General features: G+C 32.2%; 3 protein-coding genes across 4 annotated transcripts in view; 1 reads left to right on the top strand and 2 right to left on the bottom strand.

Annotated features, from left to right (window-relative positions):
* Positions 1-41: 41 nt before the first annotated feature.
* On the bottom strand, positions 42-7079 carry LOC148618471 (protein SPMIP2-like). 2 transcript variants are annotated; one of them, XR_015921381.1, is made up of 7 exons: positions 6901-7079; positions 4723-4946; positions 4429-4487; positions 4077-4168; positions 2185-2224; positions 1263-1319; positions 42-424 (listed from the first exon to the last, which is right to left on the bottom strand). XR_015921381.1 is itself a non-coding variant. In XM_088577454.1 (6 exons), exons 1-5 carry the CDS (start codon positions 6980-6982, stop codon positions 1270-1272), a joined length of 507 nt encoding a protein of 168 aa, XP_088433580.1. In that variant the 5' UTR covers positions 6983-7077; the 3' UTR covers positions 42-424; positions 1263-1269. The 2 variants fall into 2 exon arrangements, 1 of the variants encoding a protein (XP_088433580.1); XM_088577454.1 differs by lacking the exon at positions 2185-2224 and having other exon boundaries at positions 6901-7077.
* Positions 7041-13431, top strand: LOC148618470 (uncharacterized). The gene is made up of 5 exons (XM_088577455.1): positions 7041-7174; positions 9734-9886; positions 10086-10208; positions 10804-10956; positions 12644-13431. Exons 2-5 carry the CDS (start codon positions 9740-9742, stop codon positions 12713-12715), a joined length of 495 nt encoding a protein of 164 aa, XP_088433581.1. The 5' UTR covers positions 7041-7174; positions 9734-9739; the 3' UTR covers positions 12716-13431.
* Positions 13432-15119: 1688 nt separating this feature from the next.
* LOC148618469 (uncharacterized) overlaps positions 15120-22572 on the bottom strand; it is a 53034-nt gene continuing 45581 nt past the window's right edge. The window contains exons 35-42 of the mRNA XM_088577451.1: positions 21894-22065; positions 20321-20434; positions 19825-20103; positions 19361-19524; positions 18455-18613; positions 17583-17838; positions 15844-16131; positions 15120-15421 (exon numbers count right to left, since the gene is read on the bottom strand). Of these exons, the coding sequence (XP_088433577.1) occupies positions 15258-15421; positions 15844-16131; positions 17583-17838; positions 18455-18613; positions 19361-19524; positions 19825-20103; positions 20321-20434; positions 21894-22065 (1596 nt within the window). The 3' untranslated portion in view covers positions 15120-15257. The remainder of the gene's footprint in view (positions 15422-15843; positions 16132-17582; positions 17839-18454; positions 18614-19360; positions 19525-19824; positions 20104-20320; positions 20435-21893; positions 22066-22572) is intronic.

Genomic DNA, 22572 nt, shown 5'->3' with positions numbered 1-22572 from the left:
TGCAAACAATGTACCCCTTTATAATTTGATGCAAACTAGAAATTACTTTCTCATTTATTAAGATTTTTAGTGAAAATGTGACATAAAATAAAATAAAACACCAACAAGTAACAAATATAAAATAGCTACGAGCAATTTTAAAACCCTCTTCTATATGAATATAAAATGCAAAACGCCATTCAACCTTCTTCCATCCTTATAAATAAATACTGATTATAGAATAGAAAAACTTTCATACAATGAAAGACAGCAGTAATATCTAGTTAGCACAACATAAACATAACAACAAGCAGCAGTGAAAAAAAACAACACAAGTGTTCATAAATAATGTAACAGTCATTGGTGCAAGAAATCAGCCTTGTAGTAATACTGGTGTGGCATCGAAGATCATGTAACTATTGCACTGGTTTCATCAGTTACTAACCTGTAAAATATATATACATAACACGTGAATAATATTTCATTTCATTTTAATTATATATTACAATTTTCAGAAACCCACATTTAAGAACGGGTATTGCAACCCATTACATGGGAAGGGCATTTCAGTTCGAATGGTTAAAATTATCTCAATGTTGTTACAAGATTAAAGTCATCACTACAGAAATTTTATGGTCGTCATCATGAACTCATGGATCTTTACAATGTATCCAACTGCACCATGAGAACTGATTTGTTCAAGATGTCAGAGTTTCCTTTCCTCTTTCGTTTTTTCCTGGACTTGACTTTTTTATGAGCAACTCGGCAAGTATTTCTAGAGAAGCTGAGGACCCTACCTGTACACCTGGTCCATGCTTTGGATTTGGTCATTTACTTTTGCTACTTTGTATGTATTATTTTAGTTACTTAATGTTCTTTGTTGTGTCTGTTTTCCATGTCTGGTCTTTGTACCTGGATTACATTCTTCTGATTTCCTCCAAAATCTTGGTTCTCTTGATTACTATTTTTAAGAGTTATCCAGGAAACATAACCGAATTTTTTTTCTTTGAAAATAGCAAGCAAATCTGCAATGTTTATATCTAAGTTGAATGTTTTTTTTAAACGTCGCTAATCATATATGGTATTTCCATATCAACAGTTGCTTCCGTTTATTATAAGCCAAATGAGCAATTCTGCTTGTGTCTTTAGATCAGTAGAAAGTCTTTATCTTGCTGATTAACGTACATAACCGTATTGTAAACTATTGAACTATATATTTTAAGTTTTGAATACTTTTTTTGTATATCCGTTTATGGAGAAGACATCCAGTAATCTCGGCTTACCTATTAACTATTGGGCACTGGTATTAGTGTCTGATGTTTCTTGGGCAGCTTCTTGATCTGTAACAATAATCTTGTTATTAAATAAAATTAATAATAATTCTAAACAAGGTTGTTATTAAAAATATCAATTATAACCGTCAATATTTAAATTAGGTTTATCAAAATAAACATTAATAACATTTAATTTAACTATGATAAAAAAACAACCTTAATAATAAGTTCAAAAACAGTACAATTACTTTAAAATTTATCTACATGTGCGTATTAAAAGAATGTTCATTTTAAGAATCAGATATATCCAATTATCACTCGGGAAAAGGTGGTTACAGTTATGATAAATCAAACTTCAAAAATTAGAACACACACCACACAATATCTAACACCTTATACTTTGATGCACACCAATTGAGTTAAGTGTCTTTTTCGCATATGACAAATAATAAAAAAAGAATGAAACAGAATAATTAAATAAAAAATAAATTCAAAACTTTAAAAATTAAGGATTTCCTTGTAAGACTCAGGCTGTGTATGGCCCATGTCAAATAAAGATCACAAATCCATGTTTTCTAAGAAATCAACGTTGTTTTGTAATTTACTGAAACGGTATTAATAATAAAATAAATCACTAGAAACTTTAAAATAAAGGGACATAGTTCTTTGATCTGTCCATTATTAAGCTGATTTGTTTGGGGTTATTTTTATCAAAACTATTCTGGGTAATGCAATTTCGATAAAGAAAACTCCATTGCCTTTTTGGTATTCTGGTGAGTTAAACACACAAATAGACTTAATTCTGTGCCTCCAATATCAAGGATCTGCCTGATTTCTACATGGTCAGTCTCTTAACACTTTAGTGTGCATCAAACTATATGGAATAATCTTCTTTTAAAGCCATGATACCCTCTACTTAAATTTAAGATACCGTGCAATATAATGATGATCCAGTCATTTTCAACTATTATCTGTAGAAGATGTATTCAAGTATATGTAATTACATAACAGAGTATAAGCAAACAGCAAAGATTGTCATTGGATGGAGAAGACTTAGCCTACTTCAATTAGACTACTGTACATAAACAGCATCGGTTGTCATTGGGTGGAGAAGACTTAGCCTACTTCAATTAGACTACTGTACATAAACAGCATCGGTTGTCATTGGGTGGAGAAGACTTAGCCTACTTCAATTAGAGGTACCAGTATCGTATTGCATATCCCTGAGCGGGTGTACGTCAAAACATGGATGCCATAAAAATATAGTGCATTTTCTTTTTGCCTCTCTACAAACCAATGTTTTGTCAAAAGACATGAACAATGACTTAAAAAATAGAGCAAACATCACACTGTAAGATGAAGAACTTTTTTAAAAGAAAATCTAACATAATATCATAAAAATGTTCCACTGAAAAGGTTGGTTTGGTGAGTGCAAAACGAAAGTGAAAGTAGGGAAAATGGCTATTTATAGTTCAAGACTACTTTTCTGTCCAATCTTCGTGGACTCACCCTATTTTCTTTGCGGGAAATTATTTTTTCACATGTCCTTAGAAATGCTGCATAAGTGAAAGTTTTATTGAATCAATTTACATATTTTTTAAAAAATCCTAAAAATATGCACTTCACTATAGAAGTCTATGGGAAAATTAATACGATACTGAGACCTAGACTACTGCACATGAACAGCATCGGTTGTCATTGGGTGGAGAAGACTTAGCCTACTTCAATTAGACTATACATTACATAAACAGCATCGGTTGTCATTGGGTGGAGAAGACTTAGCCTACTTCAGTTAGACAGTACTGTATATGAATAGCTTGGGAAAACTTTCATGCCAGTCAGCAAAACTAGGTATCATGAGATGGAAACCCTCTCACTGATACCCACCGTAAATTAAATTTGACAAAAACATAAAGGTCAAAGATCAATAACCCTAGTACATATATACGACATATTGTCTTGAGGTTGTCTTAATACTCGGATGACAGAATAAAGAGCGTATTTTAAAACGGACACAATTTGTCATATTAAGAAAAAGAGATTTTTGTTTGATGCACAGACATTAGTTTACCTAATGATAAAGGTCACAACCTCTTTCGATTATTGGCACATGAACAAAATGCTTTTGCTTCGGATGGACGCACGAATATGGGAGAACAGAGAGACAGGCTGATTGCAATAGGACATCCACAACTTTTTTGTGTCGTTGCTCTAATTATTCCCTCCTTTAAAGCATCCTATGCAAATGAACGGAGTATTTAGAATGTAACACGCACTTGTCGAGAACACAAGATTAGATTAATCACTGGCCAACACCATTTAAATGGAATTTACAGTGTCGTGGCTATGATTATCGCGAATTCATTAAGTGAAAGGGATTCAATTGTGCACTTTTTTGGCAGTTAAATGAATAATATCATAAAATATACCGTGAAACCAGGTACGACATTCGATTGTTGCATCTGCAGTTGAATTTGGTAAATGATTTATTGGAAAGCAGCAAGTTAATTTAATTCTTTTTTCTACATATCAGAAGAATCAGGAAACAGTTTAGTATACAAACCTAATCGTTTTTTCTTACACTACATGATTAATTCATCTAAAGCAGCAGTTCTACCATTCACGCGTGCAAGAGCTCTAAGCTAATAACCTACAACAAGCCTATGTGGGTACCTGATGGGTGTGTGTGTGTATAATAATTGTGTCTAGTATAAAAGTTTCGTGCTCCAGCTGAGTGTACATGTCGGGAGGGATAATAATTGGTTGTCATGGTAGCCGATGGTGTACGTCTGAACCTCATTATTCCAGAGGAACGAGTTCTACCTGTTGTGTTCTGTGTGGTTCTTGGTCGATATACATTCATTACTTGAGCTGCATCGCTGGATTCTGGTAATTCTTCTTGTGGTCCAGGGTACCTAAATATGCCGCATAATGATAATGAATTACGTAAAACTTTTAAAAATACCAGTTTTAATTGTGGACCAGTAAAAAAAACAGATTAATCAAAATGAAGACGAAAATCTTTTTTTTTTGTCAAAAAATACTATACAATACTATAAAGCAGTCGCGGGTTATTATACTCTATGTGTAGGCACATTCAGTAATACTCAATAGGGAAGAAAAAATTCAATGCCGATCAATGACGTAAGATTTGTCTGATAATATAAATACTTACCAAGCATTTTGATAACGATGTGAATGCCTATCTTCACAAGATTGTCTGAATTTACCCAACTGAAATAATATAATCAATTCACTTTGCATGCTAATAGTTGTGCAAAAATATAACCAAGACCCTCAAAAGCATTTAATAACAATATTTATTCTTTTAAAAGACAGTTATATTCCCATTAACTTACTAACTATTCAAATCAAAACATGCACTATGAATTTCAATTAAGAGTTTGAAAAGTAGATATATATCATTTAAACAGGTCTTTTCGGTTAATTTTATTTTTCAAACAAGTACCATGATTTGCTGTCCCGTGCCAGGGGCTCTCCAATCACTGTAATTTGGTACCCCCCATCCAACCTCTCCTACTTTACTATTCCTAGATTTATGGAAAGGTGTACCGGTGGCAGGTCTCCACAAGTAGTCAGCTTCGCTGGTTGCTTCCCGTGACATCTTACCAATACCGACTTGTCTGTGTTCTTCGTCAATCTTTATATTATGGTCTTTTGTTCCATCAGGACCTAAAATCAAATCAATTTATACAAGTCGAAAAATTCTGTCAAAAGTCGGTAATTTTGTACAGTGTACAGTTGTGCAATTGGCATCAGAAACAGACTTACGAATATTAACTTTTAAAAAAAGTAATAAGATTGACGATGAAATAAGTATAATACTTCAGTCCTTTCCTACAAGCTTCACCTTTCCCCAGAATAGTCGAGGAATAACCAATATTATGATATGATATCATGTCCTGCTTTACCTGCTTCCGCAAAACGGTAATAATGTATGACGTAATCATAACTCAGTTTAGAGATAAATATCTTCACATTAACCTTGCAGTAGTTTAAGCATATTGTCGAATGCCTGACGTACACTGCAAAAATTAAGTCTTGCATGCAGTTACATGTAAGTTTAAAATAATCATACTAAGTGTAGACTCAGACCAATATATTGTCAAAGAAATTTGGACTCAAACATAGAGATCTGACTTTACTTCACTGCAATAAGTATATATACTCCGTGTAAATATTCTGAGGAGAACAGTGTACAGCGGGGAGAGGGGGTGGTGTTATTATGACACATATTCTTCTGAAGGCCGTATAGATAACAATAAAAAACATATCTCTGTCTTAGAAGCGTATCCTCTCTCTATCTCCCTATCTCTCTGCCGAGAAAGCCAGTTTACAAATAGCATATACGGCAGTAACGGGTCAACTGTGAAGTGGTTACTCCATAGACGATATTGGTATATTGTAACTTATAAAGGGATAATTTACAATTCGAAGTCAAAATCATCACATTTGTCATAAAATTTCGGTTTTTAACAACCTGTAAATCAGAATAAATGTATCTGTTTTTTTATTTAATTTCAAGTTCGTTTGTGTAAATCAAATGTATGTATAATATACATGAAATAGAGATTACTCAGAGATATTACGTCACAAACTAGTTGAAATTGAAACAGTCACTTCTCTTTTTCTGTAGTAGCCCTTGTAAAAGCCTAGCTTCAAATGGATATGGAAACAGATTGGCCAAGATTTGCGCACAGTTTGTTCCCATTAGTATCCAAATGTTTTGTTGTCCCAGATCACCTGTCCTCCAAACACGACAAAAATATTGTCGACCTGAAATGATTCAACTACTCTAACTATATTAAACTCTGAATACTTTTTCTGGATAAAATCAGTTTTGTTTTCTACTAGATAAGCCTTTGATTGACCTCATACTAGAAATAATAAGATCATGTGGTAGCGTGGTGTAAGCAGAAAAAAATCAAAGGTTTTTATAGAATAAAACAAAAGGTCTACCAAAAGATCAAGTAGGTCTTGGAATTTTTGAGAATCAACATTTGGTTCAAGCCAATTTCAGAGTAAGCTTTTGAGTCAATTCTTCACGATCGTGAAAAAGGAGTGTTGAAAGTGGTTTAAGTTGGGTTATCTGTGCCTAAAGTTATACCAAGTTACAAACATGTGATTATGTTAGGATATACCTAACAGATTGCCGAGAGCCTTTTCCTTAAAAAGACAGTATAGCCTCAGTAAGTCTAGCATCGTTCACCTACAACTTCGTATATGTGACAATATTATTATTATACTTGCCAACTGACACGACTTCGTCCAGTCAATCTTAAATAATCTGCCTTGAACCCAAGAATGTTCATTAAGGCAATTTGGTAGGTAATCCAATCAAACAAATGTGGGATTGGGTTTCCCAAATAGAATAAACTTTTTTTTTTGTTTTTTTAGAGAAAACAATAAATTATATAGATTCTATTGGGGAAATTGAAAATGTGACTCACATTCGTCGTTTTGGCATTGTGTTGTAAATATATACATTATGTACTTTTATTTATTTTGTATTGTATTATGCCATAACCATTTGATGTAATTGTAAATGTGTTTGTGCTAATAAATATTGTCTATTGAGTATTGTGTATGTTTAATTTGCATATAAAAATATATCGTTGAAGCTGACCTGTAAAAAGCATTCTGCCTTTCCACGGCTCATCGCCGTCAATTACATTGTACATTTCTCTTCCGCTTGTTTCCGCCGGCATCGTTAAATGGCCTGTCACTGTCTATCGATTGTCCCACTTAAATCAGATATCGAGTTGACAACGTGACGCTCAGACGGTTTCTAAGGAAGTTGAGATCCGATTCGAGGTTTAGAGGCTATGCGTAAACATCCGGTTGGAAACCAACACATGAATATATTTTTTTCCGTTAAAAAAATACTAGTTACCTCATAGGTATGTATTGAAATTGTTAAAACATGTCTTAGCAACTTTAATATTTCTAAAATGGAAAAATATAGACGAAATTACTTGCACTTTCTGATTGTAGCTAAATTTACAAACAAACTTAAGTTATTGGCTATTATTTTTTTTTAGAACAAGACCCATTTTTTTTAAAGAATTTTTAAAGAAAACTACTAATTTGAATCTATATATGAATTAAGAACTGTATATTTGGTTGGTCTTAATTACCTTTCGGCTCTGCATAATATTAATCACTGCTATGTAGGGCTTCCTTGCCTTCAAGACGAAAATGCGCGAGATTTTGCTGTAAACAACTGGGACACGTTGTTAAAAATATGTCGATCAAAAGCTCAATAGAGCTTATGTTTATTATTATTTATTTCAAGCCAACTCTAAATAAAAATTATATATTTATTTATTTAACCTTTACTGTGCCAAAGAGCCCATATATAGGCTTTCCCTACTCCAGTATTTCGCCAGGAGCCTATATACATTTGTATAGCCATATAGGCTTAGGAACTGTTGTTGCATATTCAACAATTGTTCTGCAATAATGTAACTGACATCACAAGTGCTTTACAGGGTAAATTGACAAATTAATTTCTTGCATGTTTTGATCTTTTGTCTACCTGATGTTTTCTATTGGTCACTGAATGTTCACATTTCATTTACTTCTCTCTTTTTTAATCTTCACTCAAAGTTGACATCTATTACACAGAACATTTTATTAGCTGAAAATATAATAATGAAATTCAAATTTTGTTACATGCACATTTTGTAATAGTGCAAGGTATTTTCTGATTCAGAAAAAAATTACTTGGCATACAAGTAATAATTGTAATATATAAAATTTGGGACTATTCCTTTAAAAGTTTTAAATAATAAGCTTAATTCAAAAGTTCAAGATCAAAAACAAGATTTTGAGAGAATTGTACTCAGAAAGAAGATTGTTTCCCCCTAGTCTAACAGAAAATGAAGTATAAAGTCAAAACATGTAAAGTTAGATCTGATCCAGCAACTTATAAATTTTTAACCTAATAACAGAAACAAATCCTTTCATCCAACATATCAATCTACACCAGAAGAAATAAAAAGATAGTGCTCCTTTTCTGAGAGCTTTGACCAGCAGAAGGTGTCATTTCATGTATGTAGTTCATAAGTTAGGATACATGAAAGAGGTGTTAAAGGGAGCCGGCTCTGTCATGGCCCAGTGGTTTCCTATATATATATATATATATATATGTTATCAACTGAATTTTATTGACCTTATGGGGGGACTGGGCCCTGCCCCCTTTTGGATCAATCAATGAAGAGGCTAAATATGGGAAATAAGATTTATCTAGAAGCCCCAAATTGAAAACACTTTTCTGAAACAACTAACTGTATCATATCTATGTTCGTTAATGTTTTTTTTTCTTTCTTTCTTTTTTATGTACGTATGTATGTCAATGCGTACATGTACTGAGTAATTTGCCAGTAAAATTTCATTCGTAAAACATTTAAGAGTTTAATTCCAAATGCAGTGCCTTTTTTTATTTCTGCTTTCGACCCCTCCGCCATTGTGCCCTTTCTTATGATGTGAGGTTATTATCAACATCATAAGCAGAACAGTTGAACTTGAATCTTCAAATTCTTTCTTGGCAAAATTGAGGAAAAACCGTGGCACTCAAAAAGTCTGGAAAATGTCATCCAAATAATTCAGAAACTCCTCCCACAAATTACAAAAAAACGATAAAAATTCTAACTGACCAATTGCTAGCTTTCTTAAGTTCAATCAAACCAAAATATTTACTTGTCAATGAGGGATAGTGTCATAAATTTCTATCAAAATTAACCTGTAGATCTTTATCCTGTGATGCTTAGATCAATCAACAGATGGTCGTGAGAAAGACTGTGCAAACAACATTAATCTTAAACCTGATATAGCTAATCACCATTTACTGACCCATAATCAACCAAATACATAACACTTCATAAGTTTGAAAAATCAAAGGAGAAAAAAACTGTGAGGCTTGCAATAATACAGATTGGATGAGGTTAATTTCCTGACAGGCCAGTGACAAACAGATTCGGCTGAAAAATTAATCCTATACCATAGTCAATTAAATAACTGCATATCAAAATCTACTACCAACTACTGGCTAGGTAGGCTTTCCTGCCACACTTCCCCCACGTCAAGAGTCTTCGTACCGTAAATGACTCTTAACACAACTTGCTCATTCATGACCCTGTAAGTTTTACAGGAGAACATGATTAGGTGAGGTAACAAGATCATTCTCTTGCCATCAAGGTTCAAACCTTGGACTTCTTAGTGACAGGCAAGTGACAACCTGATTCAGCTAAAGAATTAATCCTTTTGCAAAGTCAGTTCAGTGACAATTTAAATAACATACCTACTTCAACACAGGTAGGCCATCATACCGCTGATGTACTCTCAATAAATCAATACCCCAAGTTCAATATAATTATGGGGTCTATGTTACATTTCTAATTGACAATTGGCAGTTGCATTTGTTAGTTATCAAACCAAACTTTATGATATGTTGACAGAAAAACATGGACACAGCTTTCCTTAAAGAACATCTTGGCGACTGCTTAACAACATGTTTGGCTGAAGTAGCAGAAAAACGACCAAGAGATCCAGTAGAGTATGTCGCTCAGTGGTTGTACAAGTTCATGGAAAATAAGAACTATGCATCTGAGGTAAAATAATTAAAATATGGCAGTTACTTTGTATCAAGAACTGAAACCTGTATGGTTATAATCTTTACATGTTTTCATACATCCAGATATTACAACACAAAGCAAAAAAAAATGAATGAACTCAGTACTATAAATACCCTTGAAAGTCACTATAACCTCGTACATTTATACATGTACATGTGTATGTTACTTTTTTCAGAAAGTGAAAGAACTGAAACAGTTAGAGGAAGAGAAGAAAAATTTTGAGAAAGAACAAGAAAGAAAGGCAAAGAGAAAGATCGAAGCTGAACAGATTGCAAAGGAAGATGCTGACAAGAAAAAGGTTTGAAGAACAATTTTTATGTAAATAAAAATGTGTACCTCACAATAAAAAAAATAGCATGTTTTACATTCAGCACATTTTTTTCTTGCATAATTCACATATGACAACCATAAATTTATTTCCCACTAAAATCAACCGAATCAAACCAAATCAAGAACAATAACTCTTGCAAAGTGCCCATTTCAAATACAATCTTAAATTATATTATTTTGTCTGATATATCAATAATGAAATGCTTGGCTATAATTGGTAAAATCATGGAAACAGAACCAGTAAAGAGATTTAAAAAAAACTTCAAAACATCTTTAGTTAGCCTTGGTCTTGAACATTAGATAACCATTAAAGAAATGTAAATCTTTCCAAGTGCCAGTCTGTATAAAATTCAGACACTGTCTTTGGTAGAAAGATGATTTAGATGATTCATGATGTAGAAAAAATCCACTGAACAAACCATGCTTTTTCGGTCTACATATGCTATACTTTTTATGTTGCTTGGTATACTAATACAATGAACAATAATGGTCAACTTAGTTTATGGCATAATTGAGGCTACACTAAACATTTCTATATATGACTTCGCATTACCTTGTATCAGGCTGATGCAGAAAGAGCATTAAAAGAAGGTTCATCAAGTAAACTACCTCCTGTGGTAGAAGCCCCAGAACCAACAGAGGAGGCACTAAAACCTGCAGAATCAGCAGTTGAAAAGACAGAAGAGAAAAAAGAGGAACATGAGGAGGAAAAGAAGGTATAATTTGATATTAATGTTCATACATGAGTTGAATTGACAAGTCAATTTATCTATGGCAAACTGATCCATCACTTAACAATGTTGTTTATGATTCAATTTAAAGCACATAAATTACCTTTTTCCAAAATATCTAAGGGACTTTAGATAAATACTGTTAATTACTTGCAATAAAATATGTTTAAATCCTCTATTATTGCATTTATATAAGTTTAAAATAACTCTAACTGATATTGCTATTAACAGTTGGAAAGAGACTGACATAAAGTTCAGTTTCCTATCCACTTTTTCAAAATTGATAAAATACACATAGAAATTTTTGAGATTTCTTAAAAACTTGGCACAAATTTCATTACAATCGATATTTTCTGGTGAAGAAGTGTAATAATAAAGTATATTTGGTAAGATCTGGCCAACATACATTTTCTCTCAACTGAGATAAATATGATATTCCGAGTTCTCAATAATAACTTATTTGAATTTATTTATTAATTTTTTTTATAAATTTTTATATTTTTAAAATAGATGGCAGTAAATATCTTTGATAAGAATACAAAAGGTCATATTTTTATTTGTGTTGATGTCATCTTTCTAAAAAAAAATGTAATAGAGTTATCCTTCTTTATATGTATTCCTGAATTGCATATTCACTAGTATTGCATCCCCATATTAAAACGCATTCGTGATCAAGCAGTTGTCAATGTAATATGCAGAAACATGATTTGCATGGCTTTCTGAAAAAAATCGAGGATATGGTTCCTCAATGAAATAAACATAGTAGTTGTTGATGAATTGGTCAATATTGCGATATTTACACTGCCCATAGGACAGTGGTATTGACTGTGACAGTGAAAATGACCTCGCCTACGGCTCAGTCATTATCTTAGTCTTAGTCAATACCGCTGTACTGTGGGCAGTCTAAATATCACGATATTGAACAGTTTATCAACAACTATTATATGAGTAATTAATTTTTGTTTATGTGGTATAACCTTAAACCTGAGGAAACAGATTTTTATTTTATACAATTACATGCATGTTGTGCTGTAGTTTTGTTGTCAGTTGTCGGTTTTTCTCTTTATTTAAGTAGGACAAAGCTTAAACAACTCTGTAGTAAGTAATCTCAAAACACAAAGAAATCCTTCTCTACTTCATTATAAAATTTACATTAAAATATTGCATAATAATGGCATAATGATGGTATGCACTGTCAGTCTTACAACACCAATACAAGATCAGAAATGTATTGTTAAATAGTGTACATATAACCTATTACTTTTGTGGTTCTATCAAGCTGCACTAATTGAAACACTTTGTATTTGTTATTTGTATGCATGTTTGATTTTGTTATTGAAGTCTTAGTTGAATATGTTTGATGATATTTTTACTGCACATCTACCATTTAATGATGTAAGTTTTGTTTGGAGAGGAATTTTCGCTATTTGCTGACTTAATAATCCTTGAACTACCTTTAGAGAACATTCAAGTCTGTTTCAATTCAACAGAAAATAATATATATATATATATATATATATATACATAGAATATTTAAATGAGTTTTTAAAGAATATGTCTCCATTCATATTTTTTTGCTTTTTAGGGTAACTCTCCTGTGGCAAAAAAGTATGTTTAAAACCCACTCAATTTTGTTGAACAGACTTGAGATAACTTTACTTTGTTATTACAGGAAGAAACACAGGAAAGTAAGGAAGCAGAAAGTAAAGAGGAAGAAAAAGAGGAAGCACCTGCTGAAGATTGAATATAATATTGACTCATTATTAGTCACTTCCATCACATAAACCCTGAGGCATTCTTAGAAAAACTTGTTTGTACTTAGTAGTTACATCACTTTGTTTAAGGTACAATCTGGTTTGATTGCCACAAAACTTCAAAAATAGATAAACCTGAGAACATGTTTAACTTCCATACTAACTCAATGTCTTGGAAATTGATGACGTCTTCAACAGCCAACAATTTTCTCACTCAAGTCATTTTTCAAGTTTTGTGGCACTTGGACCAGATTTCTCAAAATTTTCTTTGTTATTTTATTGTTTTTTTTAAATTTTGAAAAAGATATGAGATTTTGTTTGTTTCTTCCTGACTTTCTGTGATATTTGTCCCATTTTTATTTGACCTAATTACATAAATAAGTACGTAAGAAGTTAATGAGGTTGACATTGTACTCAGTTGTTATAATTCTTGACAATCCTTTTTGTTTTAACTTATTGTATCAAAGTAGTTATGAGTGTAAAACACAAATAATCAAAATTGGTGCTGATCTAGTCTTAGTTACCAGTATGAGGGAACCAGTGCCATTCCAGTAGAGTTAATTCCCTTGTCTTGCCTTGTTCCCCAAAACCTGATTGTATAATCTGCTGTAGCATTATTTTATATTGTAATTTTTTTACGTGAATTGTTTGCATTGTATTTTGTGTATTCTGCAAATCAAAAATAAAACATTATTTTGATCCACCATATTTTGGTCATTTTAGATTTTAGAGTGCTACTATTGTTTTATGGATGTCAAGTCTAACAGAACCTGTGCCCAATTCATTTTTTTTAAAGAATGTGTGAGTATCTTGCTTTTGGCTTTCCTTTTTGATATAATGTGACCACCATGTGGTTACTAAACTTCATATTTCATTAAGCACACTGGATTCAGTATTGTTGCTATGGCTAATACAGTTTTTATATGGAATTACTTATTTTTATTTTACTTCACCATGGTTCTGCTTTTAACTGTAATAACAAATCTGCTTCAGAAATTTCAGGATTATTAATAAAAAAGATGAGATTTTTCTAAAGCTCTGCATTCATTTTGTCAAAATCTGCAAAATAAGAGCTTTAATATTGATGTCCTATACAACGTACGTGATGTATTAATGTACTTTCATAGTGATGTCCTTTCTCCAGCAATGCTAGAAGTTGTCTTACAAGCTATTTTCTGACTTGGTGCCATCCTAACCTCTAGCATCTGACATGTTGAAAGCCACTGCAAATGTTAATTAGCTAGTGTTTTTAATACTTTGTCTTTTATTTACAAAAAAGAAGTTTAACCTACCGGAAATCGAACAAAAAAAATTAAATATTTGTTAAATACCTAGAAAACATTTGTAATGAAGGCAGTTGTCAAAATGACCAACAATTTTGAATTAGGTCACTAATTTTACAGAATACAATATATTTTTGACAAAACAAACTTAAAGTTGGTAAAGGCAATTCATTGGTTAATTTGATATGTTCGTTTCGCAAATTTTAAAATCCGTAATTTTATCAACCGGAATAACACACTCAAAAAGCTAAAAACCAAATATGAAGTTCATTTTAATTGTCATTTTAAGGTCATTGTTTTTCTTTAGTCACCTTCTCCCGTGTAATGGAAAAGAAACTGTATAAAACATTTCAAATGGGAAATAGTTTACTATAATTCTGCCGATTTCAAGGAACGGCGAAACGAGCGTTATGCATATGGCGCTCGGAAGTAAGAGGTTAGGGTATGGAGGAACAGAATTACAACCTCTTACGTTGTAGGAGTAGTGATGTATCAATGTACTTCAATACTAATGTCCCATCCAACCTAGGGGATGTATCAATGTACTTCAATAGTGATGTCCCATCCAACCTAGGGGATGTATCAATGTACCTCAATAGTGATGTCCCATCCAACCTAGGGGATGCATCAATGTACTTCAATAGTGATGTCCCATACAACCTAGATGATGTATCACTTATATATATAACGCAAATTTGGTTATACTGCAAATATTACAATTTTCTCTTTCTGTTATTGTTTTTTTTTTTTTTTTTTTTGAGTTGTGAACTAAAATTCCCAAATTTGACCAGAGAAAGGACTTATAAAGGACTTTTCGGACAAGGTTGACCAAAATGAAAAGCATGTGATGAATCTGAAATGAGATTTTATGTCTCACATCTAAGATAAAGGGTACAGAAAGGAGTATATTGCCCACTTGTTCTATCTACAGATACAGCAGCCACTTAGTTCTGATTAAAGACATAATATATATTTTCTTTAAATGTTTCGCCACCAAACTATGCCAGATGTATGGTTTCAATGGAGAAATTTATGTAAAATCACAGACACCAAATGATGGCATGAGTCCACACAAACTTGTGGGTGAACATATAAAATAAGACCAACCACATAATATGCCTAAAACTTCATTATTACTAACAAAATAACAACAAAACTCAGATTGAAAACATGTCCTTTCAAACAAATATCCTTAAGTTCATTTAAATTTCCATTGTCCATAAAAATCTTTAACAGCAGTATTATAATTCTATCCTGTGACAATTTTTCTTTGCTTTTTTGATTGAATGGCCTGTAATTCCTGTTCAAGGCTGTCATCCTGTTCTGGAACCTCAGCTAAACCATTACATTTCTGTATCATATCTGCAACCTTATTGTCTAACTTGTCACATAATTCCTGATCTGAAGATTTGCCTGAAATACAAATACACAGAAAATATATAACATGTCTGTGAGTGCATCAAAATAGTGTGTATTTGTTTAAAAAGCTAAGAATTTTGGGGACAAGTTCTTATTTTCATTTTACTAATTTCTTAAGATACTATGAATTCAGAAATGAGTGAATTTATGACTAACAATTCATGTTTGGCAAAAGTTAGATTTAAATTTAAATCATTCCCAAAACTACAGTTGATACATATTTAGCTTAATACTGTTACTGGTAATTTCCTCCTATCTAAGGATCACTCCAATATGGGATTACATAAATGAGTAAAATTTATAATTTGAACTATAGAGCTACTTTCCACAAATGTTTGACTTCATCATATTACATATAGCACACGTAAACTAGGGCATCTACAATCTCAATGTAGTCCTAATTATATACTACTTACCTTCAATATAAGTGTAAATGTTTAATCTAGGGTCCATAGAATAACCTGGTTTTCTTTTCTTAGGAACATCTATGCCCATCAGGAATTTAACCTTTTTCATCATATGATCAACCACTTCATATTCATTGGATTGTTTTGATAAGTCATTGCGTACCACTTCAAAACCATCAATAACAATAGTTAAGAAGAAGTTCACCAAGATAAAGTTAAAACAGAGTGCAAACAATCCAAAAATGATAGGTCCAGCAACTCTTGTACTTGTCCATGCCTTTTCATAGTCAAATTTACCTGAAATAAAATACTCATATAACTAGGAACTCTAACTGTTTGCAGTATGTCTATCAACAGGTTTGAAATAAAACTTTCAATGACTTACATTTGTAATTCATAAAAAAAAAATCCTTGGAGTAAATAGTAAAACTACAAACATTGCATGCTTAGCAGAACTGAACAGAACATCTCTACATCTAACAGTTCAATTTAATACGATTGAATTTTTAAACCATATCCTGAACTCCCCTGATATACTAGTCTACGAAATGTTCAGTGAAGTTAAAAACAACAACTTGTGAATGTCCCATGTAAAAAATATTCTAAATAAATTAGGGTTCTGTCATCTTAACTTACAACTTAATAACCTTCAATTTTATATCAAAAGAATCGAACAAAGACTACAAGATCAGTTTAAGCAAAATTTAGTAGGCTCAATAGCTATGAATGAAAAACTCATTTTTCCGTAAAATATTTATTCCGTCTAAAAGACCCCCATATATTGATTTATGTAAATCTAAAATAGAAAGATCTATCATCAGTAAATTTCGTATGAGTGCACATGCACTAGAAATAGAAAGGAGTTGGTACAAAAACATAGAGAGAAAAAAAAACGTATTTGTAAATCATGTGATAGTGGGAACATAGAGGATGAATATCATTTCTTCTCGGTGTGCACCCACTACACACCGCAAAGAAATCAATACAGAATGAAATTGGACAACCATAATTTAATTTCTTCATCAAAACCTCACCTCACACCAAGAGACATAGCATATATATTAAACAGTAGCTCTATAGAAATACTAAAAATAACTATCAAATTCATGAGTGAATGTTGGAATCGAAAGTCAATTTAATTTAACAGAAATTATATTAATATATAACGTTAAAACTATAGATTAATCTGTTTTGATCAGATTTACACCACTGTTGCACCATGGTCATAAATTTACTTTATATGTAATGTATATTACATTGTACTGTTTTTGTTCATGCCATAATCATTTACTGTAAATGTGTTTGTGCAAATTAAATTGTCTATGGTCTATTGTCTATTTCTGTGTAAACTTATTTTACTGACAACATAGTATGTTATGTAAATGACATTAGAATTTTAACACAGGTCCCCATTGTAAATAAAAACATACAAAAATACCTTCACAAAGCCAAATCTAGACATCAATAAGTTTTTGTTAATTTCTCTCCTTAGATTAGGCCCTGCTTCATTATGGTCACAAAACTAGTGAGATATTTCTGTCTATCTGATGTCTAAAACTTACTGTCTTCCTGTCAATATGCTTACTTTTACCTATGTTCTAAAGTAATACAACAAAGAATACTTCTGCTGTAATGTTGACTGACGAGGATAGATCCTTGAATAGAAACATCTGGTTTATTTGTGTATCTACTTACCTATAATATTGCCCAGGAATAGCAAGATCAATATTGTAGAGATATAAACATACCTAACATCATGGATAACAGTGTCCATATTGTTGAGTAGAAGGTTCTGAAGTCGAACATATATGTGTTGAAGAAGAAGTAAGCAGTTATGGAAAATGCTAGGAATCCAGACATAAAAACAATTCCAAAATTCATCAAAGGTTTAGCTACATAAAACATTGTTGACCCAAATAACGCCACTTTCTTGTTGAATCTTAGAAGTCTCAAAAACCTTAATGTCTCCATAAATGCCAGAATACCAAGGAAGTACCCACAACACTGAAATATATAAAACTTATTTTATGTAAATGTGTTTTAATGTACCCATATTCTACATGTATTTTTAAATGTGGATGATATTTATATCAATAAACAGTACTTTTAGAATGAAATGGTGGGAAAATAAGTCAGAAGTAAGATAAATATTGCACTAGTTCTGAAATTCGATCTATAATTAAACTAGTTCAGTATTTAATAAATTTGCAGTAAAATGTATTGTACATATACAGATCGATCCATACAATCACAAAGGGATGTACACAATATTCATTACTATGAAAGGGTTATAGCCTTTATATTGGTGAATATTGTTCCTAGTAGCTGTAATAGCTGTAACATCTAATTCTTCTGTGTATATAAGACCTTGTCAATAAATAAAATAAGCAAATACCCATAGATACATGTGTACATATGAATTCCCATTTAAAATGCATCAGTTATTATGATTTGCAAACTGTTATCACTTCATCAGAGTTCAGTGAAAATAAACACTTAAAAATAAGTACCGGTAGATGCCAATAATTAAGATTGTGAATGTACTTTTCAATGGATACATCTACAATTGTAAATTGCTGATGAATCATCAGCTTATCAATGGTACATAGATATAACTTACCTCATCTAAAACTACTGGAAAGAAAAAGTTGACAAAGGTATTTGGATTATCTCGGATTTTTCTCATCATCCACACACTTATCACTGATCTGTATATAAACACTATGATGAGGGCATAGGCCAGACCAAGTACAATGCACTCCCACACATTCCAAAAGTCCTAAAAAGAGTCAACCATCTATATTAACATAAGGTATTCACAAAATGTAATACAAGATTAAAATATCACTCTTGATATACTGACTTAGTCATTAATGTTACAACCATCAAAAGGGCAATAATTCCTGCTGGTGTAAAGGAATATTTTACAACTTCAGCAATCAAAAAATTTGTTTTTTTATTATAATCATAGACATACTTTAAATATTTTACTTTATTATCAAAGGTTTTTCAGTAATAGCCAAAGCGAGCATGAATGCAAGTTTTGTCTAAAGCAGGACAGTTTCTCTCACAAGAGTTCATTAGTCAAAGTGCTTTAGCAGGTAGCAAATATATTTGTGTAAATTATAAAGATAGACGAATTGAAAAAAAAATTAAATTCTGTGTAACCAGAATAATTTTGCCCCAACCTAGTGGTAAACTAGAAATAACTCTAACTAAAGGAAACATCCACCACCTCAGAGATTATACCGTCAAAATATAAAAGTCTTCACTCAAGCCTGATATTGTATCCCACAATATGGCATACATATACAAAATTGATGTCAAAACACCAAGTAGCTATGAAGTAGCTATGATTTAAAGTAGTTGCAGAGAAAACTGTAATCAAAAAGGTGTGGATAGACACCATAACTATTACATATCTCCAAAGTGGGGGGTATAAAAATGTAGGATGAACATTATTCTCAACTACATAAGTAAATAAGATTATAAATGGAAATGTATCTACAGGTATTTAGATGGTTACCTTGAAGTACCTCCATCTCTCTTTTCTTATGTTTCTGACTTCTTTAACAGTATAGAAGATTACAAAGCCCATAGTTATCAGTTCTATTGCCATAACAAAGTACATGAACCCATTGCCATAACGATCAAGCCGAAATATGAAAAATCTCTCAAATGGCTCAATCCCTGTAAAATTAATTAGCCGTAATATTAAATTGTTACATTACGATAGTTTTTCCAAGGAACATTAATGCTATTAATATTAAAAGACTATAATGTTCAATGTAAATTATAATTATTGTGTATTATTACTTCTATTGATGAAGTTATGTACTTTTTCTGTGTGCCTTTTTCCTATTAAATATTTTGTCCATTGCTTATATATCTCTGTTTACTTTGTCATACCACTGTCCATTGACAGTAACTGATACTGTTTGAAATACCATAGCATTCTTTGATTTCAGTACACAAAGGAATAAAACTAACCTCCAGTTTGCAGGAATTCCAGAACATATAAACATACTCCCCATAAGTTGTTATTAGGATTGTAAAGATTGACTTCTATAAATATGGCTCTGGTATTATTGTCAACCCAGTTATTATCCATTAATGACTGTACAACAGATCTTGCATCAGTCATAGATTGTCCTAGTTCAGCAACATAGCCCCCACCACCATATGTAGAAAATATTCCCCAATATGGATAACCACCTAGGCTCTCTGATGTACTGTAGGTGAAGAACTCATCAGGAGTGTCAAATTGGTCTATAAAATATACAAAAGTTCTATTGCATGGAAATGACTCTTTAGGACTAAAAATATGTATGTTTGAACATCTGAATTTCAGTGAACATATCATTCTACCCTGTCATTAGAGCTCTAACATAAATTAAAATGACTGAATATTACTATGTAAGACATTACCAAACAGTTCTCAAGTATAAAACATATCAATTAAGCCAAACACTTCAATACAGTATACCTGATGCATTCAATGGCAGCCATTTCTGTTTGAAGTTGCCTTTTTCTGCTGAGAAATACCCATAATCATCTCGACACAAAGGTATAAGGTAGTTCTTGGGGGCTTCACATTCATCTACAATCATATTATCATAACATTTGAAAACACTTCATTCATTAAAAAAAATTACTTATAAAGTTAGAATTTTCAAACAGAAAATATTGCAAAATAAACTACCAGTAGATAAACTGTGGACAAGCTTACAAAGAGAATACCGTACCAGAATATGAAATTAAATATATAACCCATACATTCTCCCTTTCGAATCCTCTGACAGGAGCTACATTCCCTCATGCAAATGTACATACCAACATTCCTATTAAATGTAATGATATTCTCTGGAGCCATTAAGGAGGAGTTGCACTTACATGGTTTCAAATACAAAAAATACCAATCATATATATATTGCAACTTTGGATATGCCATCACCGAGAGGTTCTACCATGTGCAATACAAGGAATGAAGCTTCAGTGTTTTAGGTATTTTGAATTTGTAATACTGCAAATTTTGATAAATATGATAAATAAAATCTGATATGTTTTGGGGTCATTGGTAAATACCTTGGGGGATGTTTGGTCAACATGTAAAACCCTTAAATTGATTATCTCCCTTTAATGTCATCCAACAGTAAATACATTCCTTCATGCCAATCTACAAATGATGCCCAACCTGCCCTTAAAATTTCATCAAAATCCCATGAGTGATTTTGGAGGAGTTGCACTGACAAGGTTTTAACATGTAAAACCCTTAAGTTGGTTTATCTCCCTTAACCCTTGTCATGCTGATTTGTTCTGAAAAAATGTCTAGATTTCGATGTTTTGCAAACTTATGCAAATTAGTTGCACAATGGTCCAGATGCTGATTTTTGTATAAAAGATAAATATAGGTGATCACAAGATTAGGTGGATGGGGTGAGGAGGTGGTGGGAGGGTCCATTTTTGGCCATTTTTTGCCAAATGTGGGGTTCAACAGGAGCAAACAAAAAAAAAGCACATTAATCCCACAGCTTGTACCCTGTGAAGGCCAGTGAAGCCAAGTATATTTTTGTTGTAGTCACGAGTGGGTGATCAGGAGTACCCTAGAGGATCACTCATGAGAGAGAATGAATATTTCTTTAAATTTTTGGCCTCAGTTTGGACTAAAACCAGAAATAGTTAATACAATGGGTTAAAAAAGTAATGGTGAGGAGAGACTTCATTCTTATTTAGATTCGAGGCAAAATAAAGCACTCTAGATTAATTCTGCTGTGACCAGGGGCCATTTTAAAGCACAGTCATGCTGCTTGCAGATGGAAACAAATTGTTCTTTCCTAAACATTGCCAGAACCAATAAAGCGGAAACTGGGGGCCAAGCCCATATAAATCCGGGTGCAGGTATTATAACTAGTATCCGAGCTTGTTGTCATACTTCATCCATATCAATTACTGCAGATAAACTAAATTGCGCAAAAATGTACTTAGTCACTTTTGCATGTTTTCTTGATTCGAAGATAGTTAAGCGAAATATAGACAAAGTGACAAAGGAATTAACTTACAAGGTACAACTCGAAGTTGTCTCAGCCTAGCACTTCCTACCAAAATTGTCTGTTTATCTTGTATAAGTTTAGAACTTCCTGTAAAGGTGTCACCATTATACCAGTCTGTATCATATAAACTGTTCAATAAGGCATTTTCTGTCCAGTTCCAGAACTGTGCTATAGAACTTATCTAAAAATATAAAAAGTTAATCAGTGAATAATTAGCAATACAATGACAAATAAAAAAAAAACTCCAAGGAGTTGAATTGATTACATCAGTAAAAAAGGCTTCAATGAAAGAAAAATAAGCAAATCTGTAAAGCAACTTCCATATTTTCACAGATATTTTTTTTTTTTGTGCTTCATGATATCAACTCTACTTTGTTGCTTTTCGGGGCATGCACTTTGTGTAAGATCTAATATTGTCTAATAAAGGGACTAATTGGCAACTGTTTATCTTTTACTCCTTAACCTCAAAAAAACTTTCACTGTTTTATACAATGTACTACAAAAAAATAAAAAATATTGTTGGAAAGAAAAAAAATGGGGGTGGGTGGGGGGTGGCGGTAGGACACAACATAAATTGGCTATAACTTTTAATCCAATCAAACTGAAATTCAGATACTTTTTGAAGTATGATTTGGAAACTGTCAGTGGGCAGACAGAAAGACACAGGAAGAACTGACACTCCAGGGTA

Source organism: Perna viridis, chromosome 4 (assembly GCF_037379345.1).
Source record: "Perna viridis isolate PV_CMFRI_1.1 ecotype Kerala chromosome 4, ASM3737934v1, whole genome shotgun sequence".
Lineage (NCBI taxonomy): Eukaryota > Metazoa > Mollusca > Bivalvia > Mytilida > Mytilidae > Perna > Perna viridis.
The sequence above is the reverse complement of the archived record's forward strand: the minus strand, read 5'-3'. Positions and strand labels throughout refer to the sequence as shown.